The 19468-nt window shown below is 40.8% G+C and overlaps 1 protein-coding gene across 3 annotated transcripts in view; it reads right to left on the bottom strand.

Annotated features, from left to right (window-relative positions):
- The window catches only part of ADCYAP1R1 (ADCYAP receptor type I), a 77339-nt gene that overhangs the window by 44758 nt on the left and 13113 nt on the right, over window positions 1-19468 (bottom strand). For all 3 annotated transcript variants that reach the window (XM_053468291.1, XM_053468292.1, XM_053468293.1), the window contains exons 2-3: window positions 10074-10217; window positions 565-667 (exon numbers count right to left, since the gene is read on the bottom strand). In XM_053468291.1, the coding sequence (XP_053324266.1) occupies window positions 565-667; window positions 10074-10124 (154 nt within the window). In that variant the 5' untranslated portion in view covers window positions 10125-10217. The remainder of the gene's footprint in view (window positions 1-564; window positions 668-10073; window positions 10218-19468) is intronic.

The following is a 19468-nucleotide window of genomic DNA, read 5'->3' as shown; positions in this document are numbered from 1 at the left end:
AAAGTAGGAGAAGGAAAAGGTCCTGGTGACCCAAAATCCCTTTGTCCCTTTTTTCCTCCCCTTACGTCCCTCCTTTCTCCCATACCCGAACAGACACCTTGTATTGCTCAAGTGCTTTTGCCAGGTGGCCATGTTGGAGCTGCGATAGAGCTTTTATAGATCAGGGAGGTCAGAAGATCTCCGCAACTGGCCCATGACCCCCCAGGACAACCAAAAGTAGGACAGCAGGGTAGATGAAGATCTGAATTGGGACTGGGATTATACCCGGTATGCATATTTTAACATATTTCTAATATTTTCCTGATGTAAAACTCATTCTGTAATAGTTACGTTGGGCAATTATCTACATCACCTTCTATTTCCTGTTTTCAGCACCAATCAAAAGAAAGGTTACAAAGCTGTTACGCTGCCAATTGGGAATGGGGAGGCCATTTGCATGCTGGGATAGGCAGCTGTCAGAAACAGAGGCATTGGAAATATCATAAAACCGTCTGTATATAGTGAAAAAAAGAGAATGTATAATGGGGGGCTAATAATTTGGAACCTATGGACGGTTATCTGTACCTGGCTCAGTGTCGTTCCACATTTCAGATTCGTATTTTTGTATCTTCTCCAAGCAGGCTTCCTGCTCCTTCTTTATTATACAATACGGGTGCATGGCAGACACCTAGAAAAAAAAAAAGACATTCATATAAAACATCTTATCTCCTTTTTTCCATACAATCGTTTTCATTTTTTTACACGTATATAACAGTCATGTTACGCATCTTGTGATTCAAGCACGATATTGCAATAGAGTCTTATAATATAAAGCAGAAAAGGCTGCTTTATACATTACATTTACTGTAATCTCTAGTTTGTTATGCAAATAAACCTTAGTTTATGGCTCGTTTAATCCTTTTCTCTCAAGCTTTAAACAACACGTATACTCTTAAGAAGTATTTTCAGTTTTTTATGGCAGCAGCCTATCAGTGCACGGTTTTTGTGTCACGTGACAATTAGGCATTTCCTGGAGAAAAATAGGAATAAGGCACCTTGTTACAGGAATAAATAATTTATTTCTAGGAAGGGTTTGGGCATTCAATAGGATATCAACTAGGAATGACACTGATAATACTATATTTATTATCTGACCTTTACTAGCCATATTTTAACAATTAAAAAAAAAAAATATATATATATATTTTATTAATTTTTTTTATTTTTTTGCGGGATAAAGTTCATTTAGTAATTTATAGGAAACATATTTTCCTGCATTTTCCCTATAATAATAATGAAACTAATAATAAAAAAATAAATAAAACAATTAAAATAATAATAAAAAATAAAATAATTAAAATAATAATAATAATAACACATATTTACCCTTAAAAAAATCTTACTCAAATATATTGGTAAAAAGAACATTACGTGACGCTAGTTTGACTGGTATTGTTAGAAGTTATCACAACATTTCTTGTGTGCCCCATATATATCTACAATTTTTATCTCTTTTTTTACATGATTCTGTGGAGCTCTTAACATGACGGTTTGAAAAAACACATACGTGTATTTCTGCTCCTGTGACAATCGTGTCAAAACAAACTCTGCATGGCGGGTTCGCCTGATATCCGTGTGCGTGAACGGCTGTACGGAGCATTAGAATGTCACGGGCTTTACTATGCGACTTGATTTAGATTGGTTTGGAATCGTATCCGTTAATACTGCATGAAGCATTTTAAATTACAGTCATTTCTCAGCCACTTAGATAAAACGCAAGAACAATCTAACGCCATCCCCTCTTTAAAGTGGTTTAGTCATTTTTTTTTTTTCTCTCTCTTACCGACGAGGAAAAAATTATATACATTTGGGGGAGAAAAATATTCCATTGATTTATTCAGATATGCGGTTCTACAAATGGGCTTTATTACAACGATCGACTAAAAGCAGAATTCTCTATTTAAATAGATTGGACTCCGCAAGCTTTGGCATAATTAGCCATACCTTTTGTATTGCTATCTATTTTCTCGATAATAAGATATCTAGTGATTGGTCAAAATATAAATGAAATACTATAGTTAAAGGACGCAAAATGCATTAGATTGCAAGCTTTCAAGACTACTCAGGCCTCTCCTTCAGGTGTAAGAGTCATATGTAAGTCTCCAAAGCTTGCGATCTGAGGCAATTCAGTTAATTCGCTTATTTCCATTCCATGGCTAACAGCACCGGACTGGCAATGGTGGGGCGGGTCTGGTACTTTAAGGCCGTGGCCAAACACTACAGAACCCAATCTGGTGCTGGAGCGGCCCATGCGGACCAATGTCGGGAAACGGCCCACCGGGCATTAGCCTCATGGCTAACAACATACAACTCCGAACTTTTGCTTACCACGGACATTCTAAAATGGTTTCAAAACATATAAAACCTTCAAGGAAATGTTACTAGCCTTGTCCTCATCTCGCCTTAGACCTTCAAACCCACTTATCTTGACCAACACCTTGCACTCTCCCCCAGGCGGACTGGAGCCGTGATAAAATATTGGGGAGAGATCGTTGATAAAGTGGAAACTCCGATTGCATTAGAGTACGCAGACTCCCGCTTAATTTCCTGAGAAGTCTCTGCTTTCTGTTCAACTGTCTTTTAAATTAGATTGTGCTCGTGGTGATTTGATGTGAGATTGGATTTGCGGCGCAGTGACAAAAACAGCATGGAAACCAAAATAATGATATATAACAGAGATTTCCAGAGAAATTAGCTTTTCATGTAACTGTTGGCTTAACTTGTACAATGACGGACCTCTAACGCGTACGTCATTTTAATGGCGTCTGTGTTGGACTCTTCATGAAGACATTTTGATGAGAAGTAGCACGACTATTAAAGAGAAGCTGTCCCTAGCATAACCAGATTCATCCATTGACAATGTTTCATTCTTTTGTGAGTTTGCAGTCATTGTTACTGTGATGGATATATTTGGTCGAAAAGGAAGGGGTTATTCTACCCCAAGGAAGCTGAGGTCCTGTCCTGAAGTTCTCTCTCTTCTCCTTCCCCCGTGCAAAGATGTCTAGATTTTAGTTGTTCCTGCCGGCAGATACCTGACCTATTTCTACATACTGGGGACTTTTTGTCGTGCGACATCCAGCGCCTCCTTGTTCCAGGTCATCCATGCCCTTCAACAATTCAGGTAACCAAATCGGGACACCTTGCTGTGGGTTGTGGGCTGGCACGAGTTGAGGATTGGAAGTCGGTGGGATTATACTCAGAAGTAGGAAGGGAAGAAGAAGTGGACACCCTACGGCCTTACCCGAATAGCCACAGGCATTCAACTCATTGGACCCGTCAAGGGGAGATCACAGGTCCTCCTTAAACAACCCATGTTCCCCACTGCCCCCAAAAGCGGGACAGTTGGGCTGCTAAAGTGGCAAGACGGGTATGAGGGAGATCCGCCAAGACACAGTTACTTCTGCCTCAAAATCAGGACTGTGCTGCAAAAAAGCCAGGGTATGGTCACCTGTCCCTGCTTATTGAACATTTTGGGAATTGTAGTCCGCTTACATCGGGAAAACTAAACAAGGAGCTTCTAAAATAAAATCCAGAAATGTGTTGAATTAAGAGTCTACAATCCAATTTTTTATTTTGTCTGCCATTCCGAACGTAATCACATCCTTTCTGCTTATGTACATAGATATATTGATTGGCAATTATTTCAGATTGAGCATTCGACGGAGATCCGGCTGTGTGATTATGCGTGCGCAATCACAGAGGCATTGTGTCTTCAAAACTGTTCCGAGTTGGCTCCTGGAAGAAGCTTTTCATGGAACATAAAGGAGTTGAAAATAAAAACCATGTGGCACCCTAAATGTATTTGTGGCTTTCATCCCGTTTCCGTGGAAATCAGTGTTGAACATCAGTCTATCAGTCTTTCATTCTAAATACCTTTTTTTTAAATGCCCAGCAAGTTCCACCAGATGCAACATAACGCTCTGTATTAACCCTATGCTGTTCTGTGGACCGCCAGGGAGTACGAGGGCCAGAAGTATAGGCCAAGGTCCAATGAGGGCAGCAAGGATCAAATCAAAGCAATAAAAAGAAATATTATAGCTAGAACCTCATGACCAACATGGGTGGGAAATTGGCAAGACCAGAGGCCACTACTCTACCAGTAGAGAGAAGAAGTTGGCCTGTAGACTCGTGGAAGCTGGGTATCAGGAACCTTAGGACTAGATCCAGTCACCACCAGGAGGCTCCTTGTTCCGGTTCCTGACACACCTGTGGTTCATCGAGTACTCAGGGGCCAATATATACCTGGGCTGCGACTTATTTATCTTTGATCATAAGGTATTTGACCTTGGCCAAGACTTGGACTCTCCATCTGTGTCATCCTTGTGTAGTTTGCATCACCTCGGCTATCCTGACGCCAAAACTTCTGCTTCCCAGCACCAGAAATGTGAATGTTATCAAATGCTAAATACATTTTGGAGTCCATTTGCATGGATTTCTGTGAATTTTACTAAAACTAGCAAAACTTCCCAGGTATATTTATCCTACGTTTATTTTTAAGGCTTCTGTGTTGTCCTTTGCCGTGACACATCTAAGAGACGATGACGCGTTCCGCTCCTGTAGCACTGTCTTTATTTGTTTTTTTCCCTTGGTAGCGTTAAAGATCTTTTTCAATCACCAACCGTTCCCACGGGGGTTATTTGCTCTGCTGCAATTTTATTTTTGGTCAAGTCAAGAATTTGCCGACATGCGCGAGTTCATTAGTGTTAAAAGGCCAGCGCTTTCTCATAAAAGAACAGCGAGCGCTGACATCCATTAACAGTAAAACTCTGACTGTAGATAAAAGAGTGTCAATTCTGAAACATGTGACGGCATTTTACTGATTTCATAAATAACTTAAATTAATAGGGCACTTTCTGCGAATGTGTGTGTGTGGGGGGTCTCATTAGATGCCCCCTGGAACTCTCTTACAAGCAAGGCGAGTATAGCGTCCGTGTACTTGGGCGAGTAGATGTGTTCAGCCAAACCCATCTCCTGCAAGCTAGAGACCTGGGGGCAGGAGAAAGAGGCAAATGCATATTGGGGAGGATTCTGTGAAATCCCTCCATGCTTTTGCAAAGGGGGTAAAAACCATTATTAAAAGGGACCACTCAGCTATCACATCCATTAAAGTGCATTATAGCGGCCTGTTTTTCCTGCTGTAAACTGGTTAAGGACCGTAACCGTCTCAAATCTTGTCTTAGATTCAGGAGCCTCTGCTACTTCTGCTGGGAGGCTGTTCCACCTACCTACCACCCTCTCAATAAAGTAAAACTTCCTTCCATTCCATCTCAGCCTCAGACCCTCTAGTGTTAGATTCTGGTCTCTTGTTCTAACATTTCTCCTCCTTTTTAAATAAACGTCCCTGTCCTTTGTTAAATCCCTTTATGTATTTAAATGTTTCACTCCCATCCCCCTCTCTCTCTTCTCTCCCCCCCCCAAGCCGGACATATTGAGATCCCTTAGTCTTTCACATATCCTTTTAGAGATGGGGGTCTCCAGAACTGCCCCCAGTACCCTAGATGAGGTCTGAGCAGAGATCTGTAAAGTGTCAGAACCCTCTTCCCGCTACTAATGCCTCTCGCTATACAACCCGGCACCCTGCGAAGCTTTTTCCGACGCTTTGTCGCATCGACCGCTTACTGTATGAAGGCTTTCAATGACAATAAAGCTTTTGTTCTCTGTATTATAGCGAAGGCAAAAGTGTTATGTGAATGTTTATTTGTCCTTTAACCCCTTAAACAAATACTCGTTCTGATGATAAATAACAACATTCCTGGAATCTCCTGTCCTTAGCGGGCGAGAATCCAGGAATTAGGTGCAAGCGTCTCTCTGAATTATTACCCGTCGCGAAAACACCTGCATTGCAGTCGGCGTTAACATTTCCTCCCAGCCTTCGAGCCGACGTTCTGATTCACGAATGTTTCCCGAGTGCCACCTAATGAAAACTGCTCCAAAAACTGCTTTCCGTGACTTTTAAAAGATTATTTCTATTAATATTTATTCAAATACCATTTCTGTGGCTCGTTCTGAGGAATTCATAAGAAAAGCCCTTCTAGTGGTAAAAGAGGCTGATTAAATAAAAAGAAAAAAAAAAGAATCTATAGGTAATACTATCTATAAGTAAACTGAATAGCTTTTTTTGGAAAACATTGAGTAATAAAATGTACCGTCATAAACACGAATGACACAGCCAGTGAATTAAATTAACCCGGACTGCATTGCTAACCAAAATCAGGCAATGAGTTCTGACAAGCATACGATGTTTAATGTTGTAGTTGCGTTAGGAGCATTCCAGCTCTAGAAACTATAAAATGAAATAAAATGAATCTATTGATGAGGTGCATGAATGAATAGTTCTAGAATATTAGTTCTTTATTATAATCCAGGATTTGGAGTGGATTGGGGGGGGTATATATATAGTAATACCTGGGGGTCTTCAGGTAGTCCGATGACGGTGGAGGGTGGGGGCCGACAGCCTCGGTGGGCAGGGCCAGTGATATTGCGAGCGAGGCTAGCCCCAACCAGTTGATCTTTTATGGGGGTGTGGCCATGGGCGGGCAGTGGGGCGTGTCTAATAGTTTATAACGTCTGATTCCTCCGCCTGATGCCTCTAATGAAATGTGTAATTTATTTGGTTATTATCTAATAATTATTTGATGCTAACTTTTAATTACAAAGGTAAGATTTGAGTTACCAAGCACTTAATAATAATAATTTATTTATAAATCACATAAATGTCACAGACTCATATGGAGAAAAAACGTATGCTAATTAAAGGGAGACTTAGGTGCCCCTGTGCAGCCCCATCAACAAGAAACACGTATTAGTTACTATGTAAGAACCTTGGTAGATATTTTGTTGCTGGACATAATGACCACCTACCTTCCAGAGCTGCAGCCCCCCCATACTCTAAAACTAGAGGGTCAGAGGCTTAGATGGGATGGGAGATTATTTTTAAAAGGGCAATCCCCGATTGTATGTAATCCCCGATGTAATTGAAGTTTAGGGCAAGAATTCCTTTTGGAGGAAGAAATTTAACAAGCAATATGTGACCGGAGAAGAAGCTACATGAGTATATTAATATCGGCTTTGATGTAAGAGATGCAAGTGCTTATGGGACCCCAGTTTAGTATTTTTTAAAATTTTATTTTAGTGGGGATGTTGTTTATGAGATACAGGGGAGGACAAGTGAGTTCCCATTGAACATGCATGCCCTCGCCTGTAACTCGTATAATTTATGGTCATGAGTACTTGTCTACCCTCGCAAATAACTCACGGATTAAGAGTGCTAGCATATGAGGGTGTGTACTGGGGTTGAGTCAATACTTAGTTCGACTGACCACTTGACTTCTTAGTGAATAGACCAAAGTCACTTCATGTTACGTGCACAATTCTGTGGAGAAACCCAGATGAGTGACATAAGGAGAGAAAGATGCTTTATGAGGGCTAGACTGGCTGCTGGCCAGGCCACACCAATTGTTTCCCCAGCCTATCGGTGCCATCTTTTGTGTCACATGGCAATTAAGCATTCCCAGAACAATTGCAAACCAACCAACATTTTAAGCGATGAAATAATTATTCCCGGGAATGGGTTTGGGCATTCAACACGGCAGCATTTAGGGTTAAAAGACAGTGGAACAGCACCTTTAAATAACGGCTGAAGAGCTGACATTTGGTAAACCTACACTAAAGATAGAGCGTCGACCCTCTACAAAAAAAGGCGGCCACAGGGAAACAGCAGCTCTGTCAGTGGGAAAAAATATCTCAGAAGCTTATCTAAAGGTTGTCTTTCCCAGGCATCAAATCTTTAAAGTTCTCTTTAATTAATAGAATTGCATCGCTATGGCGACGAGGTAATTACAGCCGAAATGTGAAATTCTTTAAAGGTTCTATAATAAATTTTCAGGTGCACAATTCGAGATGAACTAATGGAAAACAGCCCCTTTTTGTCATTACATTGACTACAATATGACTTTTTTTTTTCTCCTTGCCCTCGGAAACCATTATCTCTAATGACTTATCATTAATCTCCAGCGGCCATTAGCCCAATCCATACATTTGGGAACACATAGCGGCAGGATAAACCATATGATGCCACGATAATGATGTGGGTTTTTTTTTATATATGCTTTGATTTTTTTTTTTCTCATTACATTGATGAAATGACTGAAGAACCCAACACCCCTCGTCGGAGGATTTACTTCCCAAATGTACAGGAGCCACCTGATTTAAAGCCCATTTCATAGATTACTGTTATTATATGTTATTATTATATCGTGGAATAAAATGAATAGGAGAAAACATCGTTGCCATTGTATTTAATTGAATTTCACTAAATAACTGAATTATTAAAGCCATCATATGTACTTAAATGCGTATCATAGTCCTCCCAGTGTGTGCTGCAGCTGAATGGGTTAAAGGGCTGATCTCCGACCTCCCCAACTAGCCCATTTACGTGTGAGAATTCTAGTGGATCTAAGATCTCCTTCAACCAAAGCATAGAAAGAAAGAAAGTCCTTAAGCATCCAAAAAGCTGGAAAGCGGAGGTGCATGCACTGCAGCTTTGGAGCTGCAGCTTCTCCTAAAGGTAAGCGGGTGGTGTTTTTCCTCCCCTACAGGTCTAATATATTAATATTAATTCTTTATTGGTGGAGTAGTATGAGATCCTAAACTGTACTTTCAATAAGTATGAATTAAAATGTTTGCCCATGTTCTTAACCCCTTAAGGGCAATGGGTTGTCCTTAAACCCATTAAAAACAATGCATTGTGAGCCCGTACATGTACGGGCAAATGCCACTTGTCTACCCTTTGACAACTTTAGCAAAATAAAAACAAACCCCCGGCATCCAAAGCTTCCCATCGAGAGTTTTCTCAGTTAGCGACGAACCTAACGATTCCTGAAGTAAATTTGTAGCAGATTTTTAGACCCTTGCCAAAAAAAAAAAGGTTTCCTTATGACTTCCGCAGGTGACAGATGGAGTTGCCATGAAAAGCAAAAAGTGATGAAGTCTTCGTGGAGCACGAAGATTTAGCTCAGCTCACGGTCAACAATTTATATTTCAGAATTTTAGAACAGAGCAAATATTTAATAATGTAAAGCGATAAAAACATATTTGAAATGTATTGTACTGGAAAGCCTGAAGCGACTTGCGCATGTTGTCTTAACAATGGTTAGAAAATTTATAATTTTGTGGATTTCATGGGGTGAACAGAATACTAACTGAAATGGCAAAACAGCAATCATAAACTGTAACATTACTTGTTGTAATGAGCTTCTGCTGTGGCAGAGACCTTTAGAAGGGAAATCAGTGCACACCGGATGGTGATTATGAGATATAATCTCTAAATAGGCTTCATTCTGGTTATAATGATATTTTTGGGGGGGTTTTGTACCCTCTCAATATGATTTTACCGTGCAATGTCTTTCAGCAGAAGTCTATATCGTGGCCGGTTCCCGGAATGAAGGCCTCTATCTCCTGATCTACAGTTGCTATGGAGCTCCCTTAATGGCTTCCGTTATATATCGTGACCATGTCTTGTTTAAGTTATAGATCCAGAACAGCTCTATGCCCAAGGGTTAGGTACACCTCCCAATAAGAGCCAGAATCAAACGACTACAAAAATGTCCGCAAAACGCATAGATTGGTAGCCGCAACTTGCGTGACAAATCTAAAAACATATGGGCTTTATAGCATTTATATATAATTTTTTTAATTTATATAAATTTCAGTATTGTAACACTACACATGTTGTAACACGAGTTCCTTCTGTCTCACTCTCCCTCATCCTCAGAATAGATTGTAAGCTCCTAAGAGCAGAGCCCTATTCTTCTGCTATACCTCTCACCGTCTAATTCTAAGTTGCCATCTTTAATGTTAATTCTTAGCGTTCCCTTATTGTAATAGCGCTACGGAATCTGCTTGAGCTCTATTAACAGATGTAATAATCTAGTCCTAGCGGGAAAGTATGGCGCCCAGGCAACGGGAGCTGAAAAGTAACTATTAATTCCGATTTAATTAAGAAAAGTAACGAACAAAATAAACTTTCCACTTACCACGTAAATTGTGAAAATGAGAAGTAGGTCAATTCTGATGGTGAATGCCATTTTTCTTCGGGGAAGAATTTGTCTCGGAAGAAGCTATTCCGTTCCGAGGAAAATTTCCGTGTAACACAAGGCTTTCAGATTCACTCCACGTCTCTGCAGCAAATGAAATAAAAGATCGAGAAAGTTACCAGGTATAGTCTAGAAATTATACCAATACAGCCGTGGTTCTGTCTGTGAAATGACAGGGAAATTGAACCGTGGAATATTGTATTTTTTTTTTCTTTTGAAAGCTTGTTGAATCCTAAGTGTTTGTGAAGGACAGGGAATAATAGCAGCAGCTACCGAGATAAACATGTTGGCCGTGCTGAGTATCGGTGCCGCGGCTTCTCCAAAGATGAAATCTTGATCCCCGACCGTGTCTACATGCAACATGAATTCTCTCCAGGCAATCACAGTCATGCCCTGCGCAGTATCGCAGATAAACACATGTTCTCTTGTGATGTTACATATTACATTGTATCACATATAAAATCGTAGGATTGATGTCATATTCGCATTAGAGTCAAGGTGTACTAAATACAGAAGTAACCCGGCCTCCACTACTAGTGAGATTTGGAATAATATGGGTCTGGTGGCACCTCCGCCTAAGACGATAGTAGAGCCGCTGCTTGGTTGTAGCGGGGCAATATGCGTACATCACACTGGTGACGAGGATAGTGAAAGCTAGACTTGTGCATTCGTATTCAGGCAAACATGAAAACGAAGAAACGAACATGGCGGCAGCAAAACGTATACGAAGACGAAGAGACACAACACGGAGAATCTTCATGTTCGTCTTCGTTTAATAATCTCTCTGGTCCCTTCCCCATCTAACCTACGCAGCATCGCAGGGGTTAATGGGCTACTGCACTTCTTCCCGAGTTTTATCAAAGGCTGTCTTGTACAGGGGGCAATTACTTTCAAGGGATCCATGTATAAAGTGGATATAGAGGCAAAAGGTGATCATTGTTGACCTTATTGGCATGCACCTACCCAGAATCCCTTGTGGTTGTGGCAGCACCATGAGATTTCTGCCTGAAAAAACAAGCTTTTTGGCTTGTCTGGTGTCTGTAGATGAGTGTTTAATAATATTTCTTTGTGGGCACCTTAAGGTGCTTCTGATATCTTTGTAGGTACAAGTGGGCAAGGTCCATGTCCGGGGTCATTTTTACACCAGGAGATCCCCAAAAGGGAACTAAAGTCCATGCAGCATCATTGATTGCTAAATATGATGGCTCAACCATTTTTAGTTATCCAACACGACCATCGTCGCATTCAATACGCCGTACGGCTTACTGAGCCCCAGCTCTAGGTCTTATGCCAAAGGGAATGTTTTAATAGAAAACTAGGATATTTACAGGAGCTCCGAGGCCGCGTTCTTCCTCATTTCCTTTAGCCGTCTCTTTGTGTAAATAGTTAATCGTCGAGTGTCAGGTTGTCGGAGTGACTGGCTCAGATGGTGTGCGATGCTAGCAGATCGTATAAACACCGGAGGATCTGCTTTTGCCACCATCCAAGAGGGAAGACATTTCGTTAACCCCTTAAGGACAATGGGCGGTCCCTAAACCCATTGAAAACAATGAATTTTGAGCCCGTACATGTACAGGCTTTGTCATTAAGGGGTTAAAGCGTGCCTGAACGTGAATATAAATATAGTGAAAAATGACCGGGGATGAGATGATATTCTTTGGAACGTTCCTGAACGTCAGTTTGTAACCGCCCCTTAAATACTAAACACGGATTCTGGCCAATATTCTATTACTATATTTCAACATTCTGCTATAAAAAAAAAAGTGGTATTTCCCATTAAATTGTAACTATGACTTTTCCCAAATAGTACATTCTATGTAAATGTACACTGATGACTTAAATGTACAAATTAACCCCTTAATGACAAAGCCTGTACATGTACGGGCTCCAAGTGCATTGTTTTCAATGGGTTTAGGGACCGCCCATTGTCCTTAAGGGGTTAAATTAAGTAATGTGTATGTATTTAAAGTCCGTTTTATATATTCCACAGAAGCAGCCATCTTAACTTCCTGTTGTCGGGACGCGTGTGATTACTCCTTCCTGTTAATTTGTTTTCACTCCCCTATTGATAAGTTGCTGGTTGTTGATGATTGGTTCAGGCAGATTTTGAAAGGGTAGGGTGTGTGTGTGTGTGTGGGGGGGGGTTTAGGACAGTATATGACTTTATATGTTTGTCCTGCCACCTTTTGTCACAGACCGCCCCCCCGAGATTAAACATGGTCTTACTTAAATCAAATATCTCCAAAACACATTAAAATACTAAATAGAAGCTACAGGCAGTTAAATTTAGTTACCCTGAAAGCTGTGAAGGAACTTTTCATGGTATATTCCTATAAACCACGCTTCAAGCAGCTAACCAGTGGTGCAAAATGACAGATCATGCTGGAGGTGCAGCACTGCAGCTGTGGAGCTGCAGCTTCTCCTAAAGGCATTTCTCGTTGGCAGGTTTAATAAACGCATATTAAAGTAATTACAAACTACTGTCCTATATATTTATATATTCTTAGTTCAGGAGGCTGCCTAGGACTTTAACGGAGTGTCCCCTTTATTGACAAACCGCCACTATTGCAAGAATTCTCTCTCTCCTTCTTTCATCCCGCGCTCTGCTCTGTAATCTGTGAGCAATAATCTAAATTTATACAGAGTGACAAGAAGTATTTAAGCGCGCATTAAACGGCACTGGTGTGTTTCTAAGTCAGGTTATTTCCCCATATGGATGATGCATTATGTATCTCCGTTTTCCAGCGGTTGTTCCAAGACGGTTATGCATGAAGAGAGCTGAACGTTCATATAGACAACACTCCCTGCAGCTCATCCGCAAACCATCTGCTCAAAGGAATATTATGAGATGATACACAAAAGAAGCGAAGGAGTGGGACTGTATCGAGGGGAGATCCAATGCCTGTGTAACAAATGACATCATCGCTCATACGGCTGACCGGCCAGACCCTTCCCAGAAATAACTTATTGTCTCGCTCATATTTTTGGCCGGAAAAAAACACTTTATTGCAGTCCATGTACAAGAATACTAATAAACCACGTTATCATTTCGGATTTTATAATCACATAGGATTTCTTTCTTCTACTGTCACGTTATGGTCCTCGACAATGGGGGACACTAGGATATGATGTCATACAGAGCGCTCTGAGTCTCTTCCTGCTGTCACAGACAGGCATGGAGGGCTATGGTTTCTGTATTTCAGAGAATCAGCTCAAAAACCCTATTTTTGCTTCACTAGTTTGGTCTATAAGAGGGACTGAAGCTCACAAGCACAGAATCACACCTGGGAGCATCCAGGCTCCAGCTACCGGCCCAGATGAAGACTTTGACTTCTTATTTAAAGATACACTGAGTCACCTGCATTTAAGCAGGGATAGCAGCCATACTGGTAGGAAAAGGACTAATCAGAAGTCTTAGATATGCGTAGAATAAGAAGGAGTCAGTTCCAGACCCTGTGCGACCCTGAGAATCTGCCCCTTCACCCAGAGACCCTGAGTCAAACCTTGAGCGTTCCCGCGTGTGGCACTATGACATCATATGTGAAATGGCTGGATAAGTAAGGTAGGCGGATGGTCTGCCTCTAACCACTCCCCTGCCCCACCTCTAACCACGCCCCCTGACAACAATGCCCTGTTGTTTGGACATGTTGAACGTTTGGCCTAAAAATCATACTAAACAAAACTTTGTCCTTTTGAAATATTAAGAGGTACGATAATGCAGACACACGAGAAAGGGACCTCCATGCTTCTGGGCTTCATCCTATCCAGTCAGACTAGTTATTCCTAGGCATGCTTGCAGTTTTGAGAGTGATGAGAGTGGTGCTCCATGCAAAAGCAAACTCCTTAGGTTTTTAGGATCTTGTCCCGCACAACACTTAATATTATTTATTACTTATATTGCATGCATTACCCAATGTAAGGGGCTAGAATGGCCTAATAAAAAAAATAATTGGTTAACTGGATACATTTTCTTAATGGCACAATTATTATTTTTTTTCTCCCATCATTATTTTATTTCCAACCGTGGCCCTTTAAAGCCGCCTACTAGAGAGAGAGAGCTCCAGAAGTCCGTGGTGAACACGCACATCGCAAATCTTTTCTAATTGCCGCCGTCTGGAAATTAAACAGAAACACAAATCGGCATTTTGTAAAGCCCTGTTATGAATTATTAACAGGAACAATTAGCCTCTTAATCCCCAAATGGCTAATCCTTGACCATAAACCTTTCACTGCAGCAGAAAAACAGACGGGTATTTCTTTAAACAAACCCTATCTGGGGGTTTAAAGCCCACGCCGGACACAAGCGTAACTATTTGAGCGCCGGGGAGACGCTCCGCCGTTGCCTTTGGCATCCTTTTTGGTACCGAAAGGGTTGATTTTACCTTTGTTTGGAATAAGCTTTTTTACATTCCGTGCGGTCCTGGCATTGCTTGTTGCTAAGCAACCGCATCCTTAATGAATTTGAACATATAGCCGCATCAGCTCTCTACCTCTGTAGGTATTGCAGGCGGCGCCAAAATATACGGAATACGTTTTCTCTACAGTGAAACTCATTAAAAAAAAACATAAAAATGTATCCATGGAAATAATTATAAATTCCCAAAACGTATGTTTTCCATAAAATCATCATTAATATTTATATTTTTTTATGTTAACATAATTTTTTTTTAATTTACTTTACGTTATATTCGGGGGTCAGGGGATTTTGGACAGGCTCCTGGGTAATTTTTACAAGGAGGTCATGGGAAAAAGGTTTTAATGGGGCTCTCCCACCAAGTGTGGCTCCTAAAATATCACCAGATAAGTGCTGCGTCGTGTAAAGAGAAGTGACAGAATTTAATCTGCCCTTTTATTTTTTCTCCTCAATGCTCTCTGTCCCTTAAAAATTGCATTAAAAGGTTTATTGAGATACTGCAGGTGCTTAGCAACAGAGTCATGTCACTCTTCCAAAACCCTTCCTTGTGTAGTGAATCCCAGCAGTCTGACCTTCTGCAAACCACTCCCACCAGTCCCGCTTTAAACCAATAGGCCTTCGAGCAAACGCCCCCCTTTTGTGATGGCAGAAAGTGGGAGCCAATGCAGAGGGAACAACTTGGTTTGCCAGGTAGCTGAGCCTGCAAAGTGTCACATTTGGGGGGGGGGTTATTGCAAAATGCGTCGTCCTCAATGTTTTCAACAAGGAATTACATAAAAAAAAATGGACTCTTCTACTTTCTCACCGTCCCTTGATGTTTTTATTATTTTTAATGATTTTTGTTAATTGCTTTTTCTCTCTTTATATATATTATTAGCCGTATTAATGTTGCAACAGCTAGCGCTCATCAAGCCTCTCAATATGTAATTAGCTGCATTAGTGGGTCTAAACGAATCATCGTGCAATGACCTTTCACAACAGAATGCACGGTTTTTTCCCCCCTAATTAAAAAAATATATTTTAGCGTCATGAAGAGCTCGGGGTTAAAAGGGTCATAATAATCATATAATGAGAGGGGGGCAGTTCGTAAAACATTGTAACATTGAAATATGAGCAACGATCACCTACGTGGCTTTAAAAAATATTGAATTCATTTATTTAAACCACCCATAATTTGTGGGAATTGTGGTTAAAATCTGGCTTAAAATTAAGGAGCCGGCCTACCAATTTATTTTGTTTTCCTAAAAGTAGATGGCCTCTCTATCCAAATCCTTAGAAAGGAAGCCTGAACTGATCAGTGTCCACCAAACCAGAGCAGCAACGTGACCGAAAGGGAGTAATAACACAATGGGGAGGAATAACTATGCAACTCCTGAGAGTAAAGAGCAGATAAGATTGGGACAGGAAATTCATTCTTATTCATTCATTCTTAGTTTTGCCACACGTTTCTTGAATACACTGGATAAAAGCCAAAAAGTACAAGACGCAGGGAATGTTAGTAAATTAATATGGGGCTCCATCCACCCTCTGTCCGTAGTCGGCCCCTGTGGCGGTGGGCCCCGGGCAGATACACGTTAGTTAAATCGGATCAGATATTCATTCATTCGCTGACTCTGCTGCTCAGCCTGTAACATTCCGGGGCTGATCTGTCATTCATCTGCCCTTCGAGAATCTTATTAGAAATCCGCAACCTTTTTCCCTCTTCGGATCTCCGCTGTAATTTGCGTACCTGGCTTCCTATCCGTTTCTAACGCAGCGATGTTATAATTGCGCGGAACGCGTGGTCTGCAAGACGTTCGTGGTGGAAGAAGCTAAGCATGCTTCCACCCCGGTGATGCCGTCTCCCAGTAATTAATCTAATGAGTCATTAGATGCACATGTCCTGAAGCTCATTAAGGATTAACAGAAGGACTTCAAGCTGCCGCTGACAGTTGTTTAGTCCAGATACCGGTATCGTCTTCTAGTTACTCGTTAATAAAAGACACTATGGCCGCTCTGTGGAGAGCGATGACGCTATAAATATAAATTAATAAGAATAATAATAATGGTTTTGTGTGCTCAATAGCATTATAGGAAAGATTCACGGTGGATTCAGCAATCGAAAGGTTAAAAGAAATGAATCAATTAAAACTCCCTATGCCTGCACCAATTAAAACAGTCGGAAGCTTAATAGGGGAGGGAAAACTTAATGGGGAGGAATAACCATACAGATCATGAAAACAGGAAGTTAAGATGACTGCTCCTATATTACGACACAGAGGGCTCGGTTCAATCTCCTGTCTAAGAGCAACACTCTTAAAATATTGTTGTCTTTTTTTTTTATATAGGTTTTCTATAATAATGTAATAATATAATGTTTTCAGCCATTTGTATGATTCTCGCTCTGTTATCTAAGCCCCAATCTACTAAACACCCCGACTCCTTATCATACTGCCTGTTGCAAATAATAGAATGGCTCAGTCTTAATCCCCCAGCATGACTCTCTGAGTAATGAAAGTCTATGGAAGAACGGACTTCATTAGCGTTGCCATAAAGCATCAGCTCAGTGCGGTGTTTGAGCCGGTAAAGTCACCAAAAATATCACATGACTGACAGCAACGGCGGCTCCAGATCTGCAGATAAAGGGAGTTTATTGGGACAAAATGAGATAAAAACCAGGTTTTTGTTGCCGACTGACATTACTGTATACAGCGCTGGGGGGGTGATATTACTGTATACAGCGCTGGGGGGTTATATTACTGTATACAGCGCTGGGGGGGTTATATTACTGTATACAGCGCTGGGGGGGTTATATTACTGTATACAGCGCTGGGGGGTGATATTACTGTATACAGCGCTGGGGGGGTTATATTACTGTATACAGCGCTGGGGGGTGATATTACTGTATACAGTGCTGGGGGGGTATTACGGTATACAGTGTTGGGGGTTATTATTCCCCGGCACCAGAATTCATAAGGCTCATCTAAAGAAATTCAACAAACTGCACACGTGTGTAAAATCCTAGCGTGTGATCTTCAATTTTCAGCTAAAGCCTCGGTTCTGGAAGGTTATAGAGTCAAGCAATTAAGGCAGGTTTCCAACACATACAATTTCCTCAATACTTATTGGATGAGATCTCTTAATTATCATGTGACAGCAAAGCAGGCACCAATAGGCTGTTGCCATTTACCTCAAAAAACAACGTCCTCAAAGTCTTTTGTTATAATTATATGATTAACCCTTAAGAGAAAATAACATTACGACAAATCTGCTTTATTGCACCCTTTGCTTCCTGCCCCAGCGTATAGGGTTAAATAATCTCTTAAAGGGATATAAATAAAATCTAAAGCAATATATATATATATAAATTTTAAAATATTTTATCTTTTGGACTCACTAACGAGGTTTCCTCCAATCCTTGTCTGTTTATGATTATTTATTGATTTATATAGCACCATATACTGAAGCGCTGTACAAAGGGTAAACACAGGACATGACAAGTAGTGCACTTTATAACAATTTGGAATTTGTTTTAAAAAAAAAGGTAAGGCGGGCTCTGATCCAAAGAGCTTACAATCTACAAGTAGAATTACTATTACTTGTGAGGATCTATCTGTTGAATCAAAAATATCCTGTATATTGTAGCCTTTGCATGCATTTATTTTAAGAATAAAATGTAACAATTCTTCCCAATTTGTTTTAATATTTTATTCCTGCGTTTAAGTGAAAATACGCATTTAAGAGATTTACAGAAATATAACAAATACTAAAATAATCAGTGCAAAGAAAAATAAAAAAATAATAATTCTGTACAAGCAATGGCAATTTCCTTGGCTGCTGCGTATACAGTATGTGTCTGTCTGTCTCATTGTTAACGGAAATATACATCACCGTCCGACGTAAAATAAACATGGAAGATGAATGAGACTTTTGTCATGCGCAGCTTGATGTGAACGGGATTTCAAAATCATTTTTCAGCTTCACAGGTTTAAGCTTTTTTTTTTTTTTAAGTTTTTCTGTCTTTGTATCTGACTTTGAGATATTTAGTCAAAAAGTAAAAGGACTATCTCCCCAGGGAGAAGCTGAGACCTGGGGCAAAAGGTGGCAAAACTAGCACCATCTAATCAGTTTCCTGTCCTGAAGCCCCCCCCCCTTACAAAGGCTGCCTGAACCAATCAGCAACAACCAGCAACTTAACAACGGGGGAGATAAAACTAAACATGGAGAACAGAAAGTAAAGATGGCTGATCCCATAGTTTTTATAGCATAACCTACTTTAAAGAGAATAGTTTACATCGGTTGGGTTCCACTTCTTTAGAGTCCAGCGACGTTGGCTTTACACCACTTCAGCTGACGCCTGGCATTGTGCACAGTGATCTTCAGTTTGTGTGCAGCTGCACGGCCGTGGAAACCCATTTCATGAAGCTCCCCACACACGGCGCTTGTTCTGATGCTGAAGATATCTATGCCGATGGCCCATTTAGTGGTGCTGCCAGCAGCTTAGTCTTCAATAAGGGGGGGGGGGCAATGCCGATTATAAATATTATATATATTATATGGCCTCATGTGGTTCGTATGTCATGCCAAGTCCACTTAATGAAAAATCCAATTCTGTAATGATGACCTAGATCCACCATCACTTCCTTAGAGCCCATGGATAAAGTCAGAAGAAATAGGCACTGGGGTCTTTGTGACGACCAGACTATGAGCGACCTTGAAATCCAAAGGCTGACCTTACTATACCTTTAAATGAAAGCGATCGATGAGCCGTTCCTTTAAGCGTCATCATTCACCGTGTCTCTCCTTCCTTTATTTTGCCGATACAGAAGATGCCCCATAAAACACACCGACGGGCCTCAGAAACATTGTATCAGGACACAGTGTTCTCTGCCAGAGAACGCTTACAATATCGGAAAGTACGTATTTTTAGAATTGACAATTT

The sequence above is a fragment of the Spea bombifrons genome, chromosome 5, assembly GCF_027358695.1.
Source record: "Spea bombifrons isolate aSpeBom1 chromosome 5, aSpeBom1.2.pri, whole genome shotgun sequence".
Classification (NCBI taxonomy): domain Eukaryota; kingdom Metazoa; phylum Chordata; class Amphibia; order Anura; family Pelobatidae; genus Spea; species Spea bombifrons.
This window is presented reverse-complemented; position numbering and strand designations above follow the sequence as displayed.